The sequence below is a fragment of the Vitis riparia genome, chromosome 7, assembly GCF_004353265.1.
Source record: "Vitis riparia cultivar Riparia Gloire de Montpellier isolate 1030 chromosome 7, EGFV_Vit.rip_1.0, whole genome shotgun sequence".
NCBI classification, from domain to species: Eukaryota; Viridiplantae; Streptophyta; class Magnoliopsida; order Vitales; family Vitaceae; genus Vitis; species Vitis riparia.
The window spans coordinates 5625273-5643752 of NC_048437.1; the positions used below are offsets into that span (position 1 = coordinate 5625273).

Here is an 18480-nt window from a genome sequence, read left to right on the forward strand (position 1 = left end):
TGCATTTATTCACATGAAACATACCCGAATCCATTTCTGAAGTTTGGTTGAAGATGTATGGATCTTCTAAGGCCGAGGAGGGTAACCATCGTCACTGTTCTCTCTCTGGCAATGGGAAGCGGGAGAGATTAGGGTTCTGTTCTATTAAAAAATGTGATATTCCAAAATGAACAGAACCTTGACCTTTTATACCCTCCTGCCTTAGGGACCATACCCATTGGGCTATTGGGCCTCACGGGTCTTAAGCCCATTATCCAAGACCCATGATGGCGTTTGGGCTCTACACATAGGTGACCCATACTCTTGAACGAACAGAAACTATAAGAGGTGAATAGCATAATCATGAATTATTGTGAGATATGTGAGTCCATATCTTAGCAAATGCTTCTTATATGTTTAATTTTTTTCAATTGAAAATCAAATTTATTGTTCAATTAAGCCCACCATCATCTAAAATGTCATTATTCACTAAACGCATCCTATCATACTTGAATAACTTTGTCTATAAGTTGATAATTCCGCCGTGCTTGCAAAGCCAATGTAAAGTCCAAGGAATACATTAAGTTAAATCCAAGAATGTTTTGAGGCGAAATGGAATGCCTACGTAAGCTAATCTAATTCACTAACATACGTATCTCCCGTAAGGCTAAAACTAATAGCCACTTCCACCATTGTGAACACAACCATGATGAATAACGGCAACCGACAGTGACTTTTAGATATGCTCTGGCCTGAAAAACAAGACCGCCTGAGTTTTATATACACAATTAAGAGAAGGCGTTCGGGACGTAAAAAAAAAAGATCTGGTGAAGAAATTGGTCCCAGAGAGCAATTTCCAGAAGCGCTCGTGACCCGTGATTGGCTCACGGGGCCGTGGAGTCTCATTGTGCGACTCACGTGTTTCCATGATTGGGTCATGGGATTGTTGCCTCGTGGGCATGTCCAGTCCAGCATGGCACACCTCAAAGCCAAGCCGCGGAAATTAAGAGAAATTGGGTGCCCACCCTCATTATTAATTGATGAGTGGGGCCCTCTCTGAAAGGAGCAAATGTGAGAAATAGGACAAGATTATTGAGTAGAATATTAAAACCTTGACGTCAGTGCTTACTAATAAAAAATCTTTCTTTACAAGATCCGATCCATGAGTGGTTGGAACTTGGAACCACCTGTGACCCATAATAACGTGGTTTGAATTTTCCCAACTTGCTCGACAATGGAATTTCTCTATCATAGTTTTTGATCCTCCAGTCATTATCTCCATTCCACTTTTGAAATAAAAAAAATTCTTCAAAAAATAAAAATAAAAACCAAGAACCAATATTAATACATATGTTTCCTATCCATCCACGTCACGCTATTTACATAAAAAAGAAGTAATACAATGAACCTATCTTGTTAAGTTGTACTATGTACGCTTAAAGTCCTGTTCTAATGGCCAATTATTGTTTTACTCTACACCTAGAAAAGCCCACAATCATTGAATAATTGGTGTCTGTCGCTGGATTTACGGACAATTGAGAGTGTCTCTCTTTGTTTCCTTCCGGCCTATGCCCCGAGATCCATTGTTCCTGACTAATTTTATTTTATTTTTATAAAATCACCTAATAAATTTTAATTGTAAAATTATTATATTTAAAAAATTTTCTTTTCAAAAAAACGGGTTTAGTATGAAAAATATAAACTAATATTTTTAAAAATGACTTAAATGTAAAAAATTTTAAGGATTAAAAGCCATACTTTCAAGTGTGAAATAGCTCATTTACATTTGCTTGGTTAAGTGAAAAATAATAATGTGAAATCGTACATTTGTATTTGCTTGACTAATTAGCTAATAATTTTTTTTACAAATGATTTTTATTTTAAAAATTTATATATAAATGATCAAAATATTAAAGTATATTTATGTAAAAGAAAAAAAGATTTCGAGGATTAGATTTAGAGATTAAAAATCACTTAATCAAATAACAAAATATGAAAAGGAACTTGTTTTTATTTTTATTTTTTTATGAGGTCATCTTTAGAAAAAAAAAATATTTATTTTTAAATTATTATTTTAATAATAATTATTTTAAAAAAAATCCTTTTTTTTGTCGTTTTCCAACAGAGATAAAAAAAAAAAAATGCCCATCATTCTTATGAAAAATAAAAAATAAAAAATAGATGACGTGAGTGGATGATGCTTGTGCTTTTTATCCCTAGTTTCAGCACATCGCATGATGCCAATTTTAGAACAGAGAGACGGAAGAATTAGAGGGATGAGAGGCCACTAGGGCACTAACTATCAGGATCACCAGGGGTAATAATTCTATAGTCAAAGTCATACATAGAGAAAATGGGTCCCGCATCAGCACGTGTGACGTTATTTTTTTTATTATATATATTTTTTGGAAGCTTATGTGGGTGAGACTGGGTGTAGGCTGGAGGCGGCTGGCTGCGTGTCCGCCTCCACCGGAAGCCACCTAGTCCATATAAACAATTCACTCTCCTGCCTCCCACGGTCCCACCACTTGCCACCTCCTCGTCTTCCTCCTCCATCATGTAACCCCACCTTCTCTCTTTCTCTAATCTACACCCGTAAAATCAACCCAAGAAAGAAACAATAATGGAGGGAAATTGATTTTTTAATTCTGGAATGACTGGTCAAACGTCGTCCTTTGAACATACTGTAGTGCCGCACACCGAGCCGACGGCTGACGACAAAACAACGTTTGAATTTCCGTTTCAGGATGTGATGACTCCCCATCTCCAACGGCTTTACCTCTTCGTTGTTGTTCCTTCTATTTTCTTCGTATCCACAGTGCTCTTATCTCTCATATTCAATTTTCCCTATTGTTTTAGACACCTACTACATATAAAAGTCTATATATATAGAATCAAAGTACGCTTTTGATCAAAATCTCCTCTCTTGTTTTCTCTCACACCATTCAGCATTTCCTTCCTTTATTTTCTGGAAACCGTACCACAGCGAATATATGGAAGCATATTCTTCTTCTTCTTCCTCTTCCTCCTCCATCTCCACTTACTTGTCTCTGAACTCCCAAGAAACAAAGAGGATGAAACAGCCCTACCCTTCTCAATCCTCGCTCCATTCCGTTCGTAAGCCGCAGATGAAGCCCTGGAAGAAGCCGATAGCGCCACTGCCGCCCACCCCGCCTAGGGTTTACAAGGTGGAGTCCGCAAACTTCAGGGAAGTGGTCCAACAGCTCACAGGTGCACCAGAGTTCCAGTCTCGGCGCCTCCAGAGCGTGGCACCTCCCCCGCTTAATCTTAGTCCCGCAGCCCCATTGGTGGACTCCACTGGCCCTGCGGCGCCGCTGCAGCTGTTTTCTTCTCCGGAGAAGACACCATTGTCTGCCCTCTACAAAGACTTGATGAATGACACATTGGAGACAAGAGCAGCTCCGAAACTATGTGACAATCTATCGATATCAAGTCCGTTGGGGTTCGCCTTCTCTCCATCTTCTTATCCGTGGTGCTCTTTCCCTCTTCTGAGTCCAGGAACTCTATCCTCCTTGGAGCAAAGCACAGTTCTTTAGGTTTACTTTCCATGATTTGGGCTGTCCACCATCCCAATAGTCCTCTGCAGCATTTCTCTCAATTTAAATTACAAGTTCTTTTCCTTTTTCACTTGAGATACCATGGAGCTCAAGGATGAACTGTTAAGGCCACATTTTTTCTTTTATTATCAGATTCAAGGTCTATGTTGGTCACTAGGTTATTAGAGAAAATTGTAGAGGAAATTAAAGTTACAGTCAGGATTACTACTTTATGTAAATTAGCGTTATTTTCAAATGAATGGTTTTCAATGGCTTGCTTTATATTTCTAATATTAGTACGAAAATGCACAGAAAACAGCGGCAACTTTTAAAGATTATATATGTGCCATTAATGTCATTCTCTAACCTTTTCACGGGAAATTGCATATTCTTGCCTGTCAGTCTGTGATTGCAGACTAGGAGATGCATTCTCTGTGAAGAATATGCATCAAATTAACCTCTCCAAAAGTATTAAATGCTAAAGAAATAAATTATATTGAAATCATGATGTGATGAACAACAAATGTACAACCGTCTACATTTGACTGCCATTGTATATGCATTGGAATTAGTCAAACTTTTTTTGTTCATGTTGGAAATCAAGCCCACGTCGCCTTCCATCCTGTGCGTTCCTTCCCATATTTAGCACCCTCTGTTTACTTCCCTAAATTAGTGTAATATACAACCTTTATTATAATTGATTTAGGAGTAATTCTAGCAAGGTAGTTTATTCACTTTCCATGTAAGAGTTTATTCTCTTTCCATGTAACCATGTAAGAGTTTATTCTCTTTCCATGTAAGGGAAATTCCGTCCGGTGATAGTGTACCAGTCCGGAATTGTCTCATATCTGTAGGCTATTTATTTATGTTTTCTTTCATTGTAAAAATAGTATCATAGAATGAATTGAGTCTATGTTCCTCCATAGTTAGTCTTCAAATTCTTCATGGTATCAGAGCAGGTTTAATCCTATCTCATCGTCTTCATCTTTAGTCAGTTTTTTTTTTTCTACTCAATTCTATTCTTCTAGGTTATGCCTAAATACGGTCCAGCCTTTGGAATGGCTACCAACTCATCATCCTCTACTTCTGATATCATCATCTTCATCCTCTCATCAGATGGAAACCTCTCATCTGCCAATCACAGCCCATAAACTGAATGGGCAAAATTATTTGCAGTGGTCTCAATCCATATTAATGTTTATACGGGGAAAGGAGAAAGATGACTACATCACCGGAGCTTCGGCGGCACCAAAAACCACAGCATCAACCTACAAGAAGTGGATAGCAGAAAATAATATGGTCATGTCCTGGCTAGTCAACTCTATGACCCCTGACATTGGTGAAAATTTTCTGTCATTTGATACTGCCAAAGAAATCTAGGACATTGCAAAAGAAACTTTCTCAGACAAGGAAAACACATCTGAAATCATCCAGATTGAAGGCATCCTCCACGATTTGCGTCAAGGAAACCTTACGGTAACTGAATATTTCAATACTCTTACTCGTCTATGGCGTCAACTTGATACGTTTGAGGTTCATAATTGGAATTGTGTTACAGATGGTTTGTTGTATAAAAAGATTGTCGAAGGGAAACGTGTGTTTAAATTTTTGTTAGGTTTGAACAAAAATCTTGATGAAATCAGAGGAAGAATCATGGGAGTAAAACCTCTACCTAGCCTCAGAGAGGCATTCTCTGAAGTGCGTCGCGAAGAAAGTCGGAAAAATCTCATGATGGGATCCCATCAACAACTGAATATGGCAGAAAGCTCGGCTCTTAAGACTCAATTCGCTCCTTTTGACAACCGTCAAAAAATTAAAGGAGGTAGACCTTGGTGTGATCATTGCAGAAAGCCGGGACACTCAAGAGAAACTTGCTGGAAGATTCATGGAAAGCCAGTAGATTGGAAGCCACGTCAACCACTTGAGAAAAAAGGACGAGGCAATCATGTGGCTACCGATGAACAATCGCCACAACCTGAAGCTAGCCCTTTTAATAAGGAGCAAATGGAGATGCTTCAGAAACTACTGTCTCCTCTTTTGTCAGTACAGTCACAAACTGGCTCATCTTCCAACCAGCTCATTGGTTCCGGAACCTTGGCTCACAAAGGTAATTTTTTGAGTGCCTTTACTGTTGGTAAGAAACGTAAAAAACCTTGGATCGTGGACTCAGGAGCATCTGATCATATGACGGGAGATGCGACAATTTTTGATACATATAGCTCATGTCCAAATAATTTAACAGTCCGAATAGCAGATGGTTCACTATCAAAGGTTGCCGGAACAGGTTCAATTGTGCTATCAAGGGATCTTACTCTCAACTCTGTTCTCATTGTTCCTAACTTGGACTGTAATCTATTGTCAATTAGTAAACTCATTAAGGAAAAGAGGTGTATTACTAATTTTTCCTCCACTCACTGTGAATTTCAGGATTTGGATTCGGGGAAGACGATTGGCAATGCTGAGGAATGCTCTGGACTCTACATCCTTAAGGAGCTCCATGATCCACAAGAACAACCTCAAATGGCAGTTGGTAGTAATTCTTTTTCGGTTTCATGTCAAAATAACGATAATGCAATTATGTTGTGGCACTATCGCTTAGGTCATCCAAATGTTATGTATCTCAAGCATTTATTTCCTTCATTATTTCATAAAAATCCAAAATCCTTTGAGTGCGAAATTTGTCAATTATCAAAGCAAGTCCGGTCTCATTTTCCCATTCAACCCTATAAAGAGTCTAGTCCATTCTCAATGATTCATAGCGATATCTGGGGTCCGTCAAGAATAAAAGATGTAACTGGTACTAGGTGGTTTGTCTCATTCATAGATGATCACACTAGATTAACTTGGGTATTCCTCATGAAAGAAAAATCTGAAACGAGTCAAATTTTCAAAAATTTTAAAAATATGATTCAGACCCAATTCCAGTCAAAAATACAAATTCTAAAGTCTGATAATGCTAGGGATTATTTCAACTCCATTCTAGGAGAATTTCTAGCACAAGAAGGGATAGTTCACTTAAGTTCATTTGTTGATACCCCACAACAAAACGGAATCGCTGAAAGGAAAAATAAGCATTTGTTAGAGGTGGCTAGATCACTAATGTTCTCCATGAATGTTCCAAAATTATTCTGGGGGCAAGCTGTCCTTACGGAAGCCTACCTCATCAATAGGATGCCGTCTAGGGTACTAAAATTCCAAACACCTTGTCAAACACTCCTAAAATCCTTTCCGACTACTCGTCTCATCTCCACCGTCCCACCCAAAATTTTCGGGTGCTCTGTTTTTGTTCATATCAATCAACAACATCGAAGTAAACTTGATCCTAGGTCACTCAAGTGCATCTTTCTTGGGTATTCTTCAAATCAAAAAGGGTATAAGTGTTACTCTCCGGTCACAAGAAAATTCTACAATTCAATGGATGTCACATTTTTTGAAACCCAGCCTTACTATCCCAAAAACGATATTCAGGGGGAGAATTCAACTCAGAAATATCAATTTTGGGATCTTGAGTCATTCAGTGAGTCACCCATCATCACTGAAAATCACATTCCTCCAGAGTCATTTAATCAGCCCGAGTCCATTGTTGACTTGTGGGATAAGGAGCACATCCAAGAGGAAACGGAGGAAGGAGCATTTTCTCAACAAACCCATGAGGCTGAACCGGGTCCTAATCCAAGCAAACTTCCAGGTAACAACGCTCCTGATGGTACTGTTGATTCCGAGTTAGAAAATGATATTCTTAATATGCCCATAGCTTGGAGGAAAGGAATTCGATCATGCACTCAGCATCCCATTGGAAATTTTATTTCTTATGATAAGCTATCACTTACGTTTCGTGCATTCACTTCTAGCATCACAGAGATACAAGTTCCTCGGAATATTCAGGAAGCTTTCAAGTATCCTAAGTGGAAGGCGGCAGTCAATGAGGAAGTTCGGGCGCTGGAAAAGAATGGTACGTGGGAAATTACTGACCTCCCAAGAGGTAAGAAACCAGTTGGGTGTAAGTGGATTTTCACAGTAAAGTACAAGGCAGATGGTAATGTGGACAGGTATAAGGCTCGGTTGGTTGCCAAAGGATTCACCCAATCCTATGGCATTGACTATCAAGAAACTTTTGCTCCAGTTGCCAAGCTCAATACTGTTCGTGTACTTTTATCCTTGGCAGTTAATCTCGATTGGTCGCTTCACCAACTTGATGTGAAGAATGCCTTCCTCAATGGTGACTTAGAGGAAGCAGTTTACATGGACATTCCTGCTGGACTTGAGACGACATCGAACTTCAACAAGGTTTGCAGACTCCGAAAATCCTTGTATGGTCTCAAACAATCTCCCAGGGCCTGGTTTGAACGGTTCACTAAGGTAGTGAAAGGGTACGGATTCGTTCAATGTCAATCCGATCACACATTATTTGTGAAACACTTCCCAGAAGGGAAGCTGGCAATTATCATTGTATATGTGGACGACATAATTTTGACAGGTGATCATGAAGAGAAAATTGACTTACTTAAAAAATTACTGACAAAGGAATTTGAGATCAAGGATCTTGGAAACCTCAAGTACTTTCTCGGAATGGAGATTGCTAGGTCAAAGAAAGGTATAGCAGTCTCACAACGCAAATACGTTCTGGACTTATTGAATGAAACAGGAATGCTAGGATGCAAGCCGGCAGAAACACCTATGGATACAACTGTCAAACTGGAAGAAAGTGATGGAAGTACGCCAGTTGATAAAGGAAGATATCAACGTCTTGTGGGGAAACTCATCTATCTTTCTCATACAAGGCCAGACATCGGCTTCTCCGTTAGTGTGGTAAGTCAATTCATGAATAATCCAACCGAAAAACACATGACTGCTGTGATCAGAATATTGAGGTACCTCAAGATGACACCAGGAAAGGGTCTCTTCTTTCAAAGAACAACAAAGAAAGAGATTGAGATTTTTTCAGATGCAGATTGGGCAGGTTCAGTGACTGATCGGAAATCAACTTCAGGCTATTGTTCATTTGTCTGGGGGAACTTGGTTACATGGCGAAGCAAGAAACAGTCAGTGGTAGCCCGTAGCAGTGCTGAGGCAGAATTTCGTGCTATGGCACAAGGTATCTGCGAGGGAATCTGGTTGAACAGGCTATTAGAAGAATTACGGGTTCCATTGAAGCATCCCATGATGTTATACTGCGACAATCAAGCTGCCATCAGTATCGCTAAGAATCCGGTTCATCATGATCGAACTAAACACGTGGAGATAGATCGACACTTTATCAAGGAAAAGATTGAAGAAGGAGTTTTCAAAGTCAGCTACACTCCGACAAATTGTCAAACGGCTGACATTCTCACAAAAGCTCTTGCTCGAGTTAATTTCGAAGATCTGACAGGAAAACTTGGAATGATCAACATCTACAACGCGGCTTGAGGGGGAGTGTTGGAAATCAAGCCCACATCGCCTTCCATCCTGTGCGTTCCTTCCCATATTTAGCACCCTCTGTTTACTTCCCTAAATTAGTGTAATATACAACCTTTATTATAATTGATTTAGGAGTAATTCTAGCAAGGTAGTTTATTCACTTTCCATGTAAGAGTTTATTCTCTTTCCATGTAATAGTTTATTCACTTTCCATGTAAGAGTTTATTCTCTTTCCATGTAAGGGAAATTCCGTCCGGTGATAGTGTACCAGTCCGGAATTGTCTCATATCTGTAGGCTATTTATTTATGCTTTCTTTCATTGTAAAAATAGTATCATAGAATGAATTGAGTCTATGTTCCTCCATAGTTAGTCTTCAAATTCTTCAGTTCATGATCTCCCTGAGAACGAGATCGTAAATTAAAGGATATCTCCCATGGGTATGACGGGCTTTGCTTTGACTTTTTCTGGTAAAGCTCTAGTCTTGGTATTCATGTTTTAGCTGAGGATACACAGATACCTTTAATATTAGAAAAAATGGCCGACCGCTTAAACATTCAGTAGAGAGTTATACAATGGGTAAGTCTTGCAATATTATGACGGAACGACATGATGCCCTACGAAGAAATGTAATTAGGAAGATGGGAACCATGGCATGCACCTAATAGTACTGAAAGAGAGAGCCTGCTAATGGAAATCCGCAGTTGGACTGATAGAGAGTTTGAAGAAGCATCATAGGAAAAACCTACGACTCCATGCAGCATACTTAATAAAAAATGGTAATCCATTGCACCAAGGCGGGAAGAGAATGCATTCCATCAGTCTTATGAACTTAAAAATTGTTAATAGAAATCCATACTTGGATTGGACCAATAGAATCAAGTTCAAAGAATCGAGAAGGAAGAAAACAGAACCACTGAAGGTGACGTATGTATTTTATGGGAGAAAAAAAAAAAAGGTGCCACTTGGGGATCCAAGACGTCTCAAAATCTTGGTCAGTTTTGAAACCGCTACTAGTAAAAAGCATGACCGGTGAAAATATAAAGAAATAGGAACAAGTAATGATCTCGTTGGGTCAAAATCTTATGGGGAATCAAGAAGATTAGATGATTAATTTTCCACTGTGTGGCCGACAATTATAAGATTTGGATTCTAGGAACGTGGAAGAAACTGGTCAAAATTTTTGACTTGTATGGAAACTTTTTTTGGTAACAGTTAAAAAATAAAAATAAAAGCCAAAAAGATCGTTACTTTAGAGCCGTTCTTAAAATTAGATTTGCTCTATTGTCATGAATTAGAAACTTAATTTTTAAAAACAATTTTCTATTTTAGGAAATAAGAATTATGTTTTTGACCCCTAAAATTTTGGGTTTTTAAATACAGTAAAAACATTTTGTTTCTTTCTAAAAAATAAAATGTTTCTACTCCTTCCTAACTAATATAACCAAAAGTAAACATGATATTAAAATTATGAACGTAATATTTACGTAATATTTTGTATTAGAACTATTTTTCTACCTTTAAAATTAGCTTTAATATCTATTGAAACTCATGCATTGATAGGATGTAGCTTCAAATAGTTAAATACTATGTATAGAATCTCGCTTTGGATCATGAAAAATACTTAGGTTATTAAAGATATATGAAGTCACCTCATTAATTAGTTATATTATCAAGATACATAAGGATTTTGGCTTGTTAACATAATGTTTGTTTAACTTCTTTAAGTTGATGATCAATAGTCTTTGTTGAGTATTGAAAACAATTCGACTATAATTCTATAAGGTACAACTTTTATTCTTACATTTTATCCTACTATTAGTAAGAATATAACTACTACCTCTTCAAGATTATTCATAATGTATCCATTAAGTTTTATATTTCTTAAGATGATTGTAAAGATTAACAAGAGTTTGTTTATTTATTTTAATAAGTTCATAACATATTTAAGGATGACCATCTATATATATTATAAAGTGAGCATCACTTGTCATAAATGTTCTTCAAGATGTCTTGCTTAAAAATGATTGTTTTATTTTTATACTTTTTTTTTATTTATCATATGACTATATGAGCAATAAATATTTCATCTGTGTTATCATTTGTCTCGGAAGATGAAGTTGACTCTTTTAGTGAATCGTTACTTACCTTACTACACAAAATAAAATAACATTCAACAAATATTAAAATAGATATTATTTAAGTTTTATAAGCTTAAATTGAATCCATGCAAAAACTAAACAACATAATAAAAGTAGTCTAAAGACTACTTTTACCTTGGACATAATGTAGTGTTAATGTTATAATAATCCATTAAGATGTGACTATCATATTTAAAATTTATTAATTCATACTTTTTCTTTTTATCAAGCATGTTCATAAAAATCTCTCTTTTACCTTGGAGACTTGAATTTGTTAACACGTTCCAATATTTGTCATTTGCAAGCCATCTAATTGTGTCTGAAGATATCATGCTGAATTCATAAGTGTTAATTTCGAGAACTAGTTCATAGTCTTAGCATTAGTTCCGCTCTCAAACCCTTTAGCTCTAGCCAAGAGTGTCAATTTTGGCCTTAGATACCTCATATATAGCCTTATATGCCTCAACACAAGCTTTCAAAACAACACACATTAGATATATATAGTATTGTCTCCTTCTTGCCTTTATAACCCCTAAAGAATCAATGCACTTTACATCAACATAGAAAGAATTACATGGTGATGGAATATTTGAATCAAAGAATGATTAGTCTTCTCTAAAGCATGTATTATGTTATTTTTAGTATCCCAACGAAATCCAATATTGTTTAAAAGATCAATTCAATTTGATTTGTACATAGTCTATTAAATTTTTGTTCAAGTAACATCCTTTTTCAAGTTGACCTATCGAACATAGTATTCTCTATGCTACCTTTGATAACTTTTGTTCTCATTACGTTAATAAATATCTTCTTTATATTAATACTTGACATTCCTCCGTTCTCGATACTTGTTACCTATAGTTGCCATATGTATACACACAACTTCTTTTAACTCATGCAATAGGCAAGACCATATCATCCTAAGTATGACCACTATATTTTATGTGCTCATTTAATTTATTTTAATTTTTCCATAGAAAGATTAAATAATTTGAAAATATATAAAATTTTAATTAATTTTAATTATATTTAATTTTTTTGATATTTTTTATTGGACAACTAAATATTAGAAAATAATTTTTTTACTTCTATGTGTTCTTAAAGCTTAGATGTTTAAGGAATTTTTATCCACATTGCATCAATAAGATTGCTTATATTTTAACAAACATTTTTAGCCAATGAATTATCCCCTGATTCTGGCACCCTTCTTCTTGCAGGGATGCATGCAAATTGCATAAAAGAAGTAAGATTTGCAATTTTGTACCTAAAATATGAGCGATATTTCGGACCTCATATTTTAACAAACCAAATGAGGATTTTTATTTTATTTTTTTGCATTTTTCAGGCCTTTGCTTTGTGACAAACAAGAAATTTAATGGAGCTCGTGGATACATAGTTGGGGACTGAATTCAACAAGAGGGCGTAAGGATGATTGAGGTAGCTCCATTATGCACCAATCCATCTTTGGGCACTTAGATCTACCATGTCTGAATTAGTGAGCATGCCCAAAGATTTCCTGTTAGTTCAAATTAAATCAGGCAAACATGACATTTAAAGCAAACTAAAACTGTATCAAAACTTCACAACGAATACTATAATTGAATAAACAACCAAGTACCTAAAGAGTAATATCATCAGATGGGTAATACCTACTACAAAGGCAAACAAAAACCATCAAGAAACAAGCAGAAAATGAATAAGGAGCAAGAGCACAAGATGGGTGTGAAGTGAAAAAGGACCCAACAAACTTAGGTTTTCCCAATAATCTTGGCAACAACTTTGGTTCAGTCACTAAGAATACCCGAGGCCACACCATTGCATCAACTGGCAGTCAGGCATATCTTATTTTGGGAACTTCCTTTACTACCTCCACAAACCTTTTTTGGACTCTAACAAAACCAATCCATTGCTCAAAATCACTTTGGCTGAAGCCTGAAACAACACTAACCTTGATGAAAACTGAGAAACCCCTCTCAAACCCACAAAAGTGTCATCTCAGTGCTAAAAAACCCCAACATTTTTCAAAAAAACCACAACAAACAATGTCCAGGAAAAGAAAACTCATTATACATCTGAAAAGCACAGATCTAATGACTCGATCATCTTGTGATCAAACTCTTGACAAAATACAACCCAGTTTTATAAACATAAAAAATCCAAGAGATCATCTGGCTTGAGAAAATCTCCTAATGTTTTGAAAAAAAGGTTTCAGTTGTTCTCTTAAAACACAATGTTTTTATACCTTTCACAGCCAAACAGATTCTCCACTTTAAAGTTAGCCTGCAGTAGAATGGTTCTACAAAATTTAAGTTCCAAAGAGTAGAGTACCAGTATTGACTAATGACTGCAGAGTGCAGCTATATATATATATATATACAGATGAAGTAACATTCCACAGATCAGAACAAATTTACAGACAACAGTTGGTTACATTAAATCAGATTTCCTTGGAAAATTTGATATGAAAACAATATATAATTTATTGGCAACTCGGTCAAAATACTATATTCTGGTGTACCTCTTATGGAGAGTTACATGTGGGAGATGTTTTAACTTTCAACTTGGCTCCTAGTTATCCCAGTAGTTCCTCAGTTGAGACATATGCAGAAGAAGCTCATCTCTGCCCAAACCAGTAACACTGCTAGTCATGATCCATGGGGGATGTTTTCCATAGTTTTGTCCCATCATCACTTGGAAATTTTTTATGTTCTCATCTGGCCTTTTTCCTTTCCCCCCCTTCATTTTGTCGCACTTTGTGAAAACAAAAGTCATTGGTATCTGAAATTCATAATGGAAGGCATAAGAAAAATGAGGCGGTACAGGATTTAGCATTTTGCAACTAGAAGTAGTTGACAGAAAGACTATCAGACAGTTTCTAATTGGGAGTACCATACATTGTTGCGACCAAGCCAATTAGCACAGTCAAGGTCAATCTTTTGTGGTGGAACACTTGCATCAATGAGTAGGAGGACAGCAACCAGAGTTGCTCTGTTTAAGAAGTAACCTTTGGTGAAGGCAGACCAATCCATCCGGGCAGATTCTGGGGCCTTAGCAAACCTGAAAACAAAGCTAACTTCAGCAAAAATTGAGCTTACTTGCACTGTTAAGCATTGCATTGACAACCTATATTTCATGATTTCACAAGGCACCACTGTCAAACCCATGGAATTAGAGACAGCAAATGAGATATTTAAAGGTAGTCACCAGCAGAAGAAGTTCTGTTATTTATTTATTCAAGATGTATTGATGAAAATTTATTGAAAACTCTCATCAAAGGGATTATGCAAAGTGATGCAAAAGGTATTATTTATTAGCTATCTGATATTAAATCTATGAACCAGAACTAAAAACCTAAAACAAAGACATAAGTTTAGAAAACACTAAAAATTATGGGTGTGATTCCCTTCCTTATGCCTTCTGAAACACCCATAGATAAACCTTTTTCAATATAATTTACTCATATTTTACAATCAGCACTCACAAATTATTCTCTCTCTCTTTCCAAATGCACCAAAAGAGAATGTACATAAAAAATTCTATTTACCTGATCTGGACACTTTTAACCTTCATGAACTATCAAACCAATCAATTCATGATCAAAATGTCAAAATATTGTGTGAATGACCGAATTCCTTAGTCTTGAGTTTTGTATATTATATATAGACTTTACAAAGATGCTATACATGGAAAGCAAATAAAAGTAAATAAATCCCCGCATGATTCTATCCCTATACATGTAAACTATAATTTGTCAAATAATATATGCTAACTGTACAGAATAATAAATGGAGAAATAAGGAAACAATTGTGGGCTAAAATGAGGAAAGAATTGTGGGCTAAAATAAGGAAAGAAGTGTGGACAGCAAAGCTGTCCTTTGACAGCCCCCCTCAAATTGATGCAGGTTGATCAACAAGCATCAATTTGCTACTTAGCAAACAATATTGATGATGAGGTAGAGCCTTGGTGAAGATATCAGCAATTTGTAAGTCAGTGGAAATATGTGGAAGAGTGATAACACGAGCTTCAAAGGCTGCACGGATAGAGTGACAGTCCACTTCAATATGCTTTGTGCGCTCATGATAGACAGGATTGGCCGTGATCTGAATAACACTTGTATTATTGGCATGTAGAGGTGTAGGATCGGTCTCAGAAAAATCTAACTCTCCAAATAATCGAAGATCTCCAAGAGCCTAGAAGCGAAGAAACCCAAAGAAAACTCCAAGATCACACCACAGATGTATTGTCACAACCACCAAAAAAAAAAAAAAAAAAGAACCCAAAAGTTGGGCTAGAGTCCGAGAGCCACTAGGGCTAAATCCGAGAGCCCCTAAGGCTAAATCCGAGAGCCCCTAGGGCTAAATCCGAGAGCCCCTAGGGCTAAATTCGAGAGCCCCTATGGCTAAATCCGAGAGCCCTTAGGGCTAAATCCGAGAAAACCCAAAGAAAAACTAGAAAGCGTGTAAACTCTAGGTTTAGAACACAAGCTCTGATACCATGTCAAAATATTGTGTGAATGACCGAATTCCTTAGTCTTGAGTTTTGTATATTATATATAGACTTTACAAAGATGCTATACATGGAAAGCAAATAAAAGTAAATAAATCCCCGCATGATTCTATCCCTATACATGTAAACTATAATTTGTCAAATAATATATGCTAACTGTACAGAATAATAAATGGAGAAATAAGGAAACAATTGTGGGCTAAAATGAGGAAAGAATTGTGGGCTAAAATAAGGAAAGAAGTGTGGACAGCAAAGCTGTCCTTTGACACAAAATTGATTTCTATGGCCAAAAGATAATCAACCAGAAACTGAAGAAAAGTCTGCACATTCCAAAGAATGAGTTCAAAAGGAGAGCAAAAGTATATAAAAATTCTATCGAATGTCCTAAAACCTCATCCCAAGTTCCAAGAAAGAAAAGAAGGGTAATGCCCTATACTGTCTTTAATTCCAGAACAGACCCAGTTGTGCAATTTGTGTTATACACTACCAGCAAGCCTAGCATCTGAAGCTCAACTGCTAAAATGGACAAAATCCAAAACAGATGAACTTCCATGTCCTGATATTCCACAACATAAACTAAGATCAGTTATGCTAATTTGAAATAAGTTACGACAAAAAGCTGTGACTACTACTGAAGTGGCCCCAGGAATAGGATAATCATGGAAGATGATTGATAGGCCACATGTACATCATCAAAGTCATGGTCCAATAGCAATCTCAAGATAATTAGAAATGGCCCACCCTGTGCAGACCTAGACACTATAATTGTTAGGCTTCTCTTGATTGGCTGAAACCTTGATCTACATATCAGGTTATCATAACCCTGTGATTAACAACAATCTCACAGAATACTAAGCCATGATATTTTAAACAATTAAGTTACACAGCAGACAATGAAATACAAGTTATTACATAGGGCAAATGGTCTATCATTAAATTTGCATAGTTAAAAATTTAGTAGAAAGATATGATTACTTCAGTCCAAAACATGTGAATTTAAAAATCAGTCTAGCCTTTTTCAACGTTTTCTTTGTGTTGAACAATGTCACCTTTACACAGTAGTTTTTCTAGGATAACAAACAAGACAGTGAATTGAATGCTTAATTGTTTTATTCCCTGCAGGCCCACTCCACATGAAACTAAAGTTACAACACTGCTAGAGTAGGTGCCTCTTGAGGTAATCACTAGGGAATATTAGGCTCTTCAATTTGGTAACTATCAATTGGCAATGTCCAAAAAGCACAAAAACATGTCAACCACGTACATGCAACATCAACTTCTATAACATAGTAGCTCTGCCGAGCAGTGTAAAAAGTTCACTTTTCTTAGTTTTGTGCTTCAATAAAATGTCAAGATAAATTGAACTTAACAATGCAGGATGATATGGTCAAACATACTGAGTATCTCATCTTTTGTAGTAAGAAACTAAGAGTATCAGAATATGAAGATGATATCGGCTCTGTTTAGATAAAAGTTAATATTGCAGATATGTGGTCTCTGTATATTTTTTCCAAATTGATCCATCAGTTGAGCCTCAGAACCTGAGTAGGAAATAACTCACTGAAATCAAAAGTTCCTAGTCATTATGAGAACATCTCCATGTTTTTCCAAAACTTAAGCAAAATGATTTGGGTTAAAAAGAACACCTAACATAAATTTTCCATTATAATAAGGCTCAAGCCAACTAGAGCATGGTACCAGCTCCACCAAATTCAGACTTTTTTCAGCAGTTTGTAAACCTGACAATTTAAAACCCTGTCAGCCATTGAGAGCGCCTTTAAATTGTTATCATATATTAAGCTCCTTGTAATCATAAATCAAGGTGCCTTCCCAATCTAGGTGGTCACATGAGACATACCCACACTACAAATTTTAAAACTGTAAAGAAGTCCAAACATATTCAACACAGTCAACATAATCCTATAAAAGTCACAGTGAATGCAATTATCCTAGGGGATGAGTTCCTCACTCCTCAAAACTAACCTTTATGCTTGAATGCTTTACATGCCTCTGCTTGATTTCAAGACAATAAGGTGGCAAAGAGCTATGAAGCAGAATTGGGAATTGCAAATATTGAAAAACAGAGAATGCAGGGTTTACCCATAACCAGGCAGATCCACGATATACCAGCTCTTGTTCACTAAGAAATGATTAATAAGTTGAGTTTTCCCTGCATAAATTGCACAGAAGTTTAACACACCAAAATAACAAGACAATAACAGGGATCCAAATTCCAATTAAGAAATAAAGAAATAGCTATCAAAACCTGGTTTCTTAGATGTAAGGGCTACTTCTTTCTTGCGAACAAGGGCATTGATAAGCGAAGATTTACCGACATTGGACCGACCAAGAATGGCAAACTCAGGGCGATCATCCTTGGGGCAATCCTTTGGCCTACTACTGCTTTTCACGAACTCCACCTCCTTTATCTGGGAGTGACCCGCATAGGGACCAAGCACGATGTTGGAACCGGGTAGAACCATGTCGTCCGTCACCTCCTCGGGATCGACCCCTGGCGGTACGAAGAGGAAGGTTTGCGCGAACCGGGCAGTGTCCGAAATGGCTTGTTTTTCAGTCTTTGAAGCAGAGACATGGTGTTGGGTTTGGGGCTTGGGTTTGGGTTTAGGGCTAGGGTTTTGGTGAGTAGAGTGAAAGAGAGTGTTTTTAAAGCAGAGAAAGAAAGGTGGAGTTGCTTGAGATGATGAAGAAGTAGAGGACGATAAGAGAGAAGTGACTTGGAGACTCAACAAACCACGATTCCTCAGCAGCAACATCTTTGCAGTGTTTCGCTTTGTTGGAAGCCGCACGCAAAACCTTATGAAACATAGTCCAGCAGGCCCGGGTTTTCAGTAAACGACGTCGTTTCTTAATAAATCAACTTAATTAAAACGGTGTCGT

At 36.9% G+C, this 18480-nt stretch overlaps 3 protein-coding genes across 3 annotated transcripts; 2 read left to right on the plus strand and 1 right to left on the minus strand.

Annotated features, from left to right (window-relative positions):
• Nucleotides 1-2666: 2666 nt before the first annotated feature.
• LOC117918939 lies at nucleotides 2667-3818 on the plus strand. Its single transcript, XM_034835928.1, has one exon. It carries the CDS (start codon nucleotides 2973-2975, stop codon nucleotides 3534-3536), a length of 564 nt encoding a protein of 187 aa, XP_034691819.1. The 5' UTR covers nucleotides 2667-2972; the 3' UTR covers nucleotides 3537-3818.
• A 1256-nt stretch (nucleotides 3819-5074) lies between these two features.
• LOC117917983 lies at nucleotides 5075-6213 on the plus strand. The gene is made up of 2 exons (XM_034834485.1): nucleotides 5075-5643; nucleotides 5964-6213. The coding sequence occupies exons 1-2, from the start codon at nucleotides 5190-5192 to the stop codon at nucleotides 5996-5998; spliced, it is 489 nt and encodes a 162-aa protein (XP_034690376.1). The 5' UTR covers nucleotides 5075-5189; the 3' UTR covers nucleotides 5999-6213.
• A 7195-nt stretch (nucleotides 6214-13408) lies between these two features.
• LOC117918344 (GTP-binding protein At2g22870) lies at nucleotides 13409-18381 on the minus strand. Its single transcript, XM_034834916.1, has 4 exons — nucleotides 17849-18381; nucleotides 17683-17752; nucleotides 13970-14132; nucleotides 13409-13853 (listed from the first exon to the last, which is right to left on the minus strand). The coding sequence occupies exons 1-4, from the start codon at nucleotides 18354-18356 to the stop codon at nucleotides 13644-13646; spliced, it is 951 nt and encodes a 316-aa protein (XP_034690807.1). The 5' UTR covers nucleotides 18357-18381; the 3' UTR covers nucleotides 13409-13643.
• Between the last annotated feature and the right edge of the window lie 99 nt (nucleotides 18382-18480).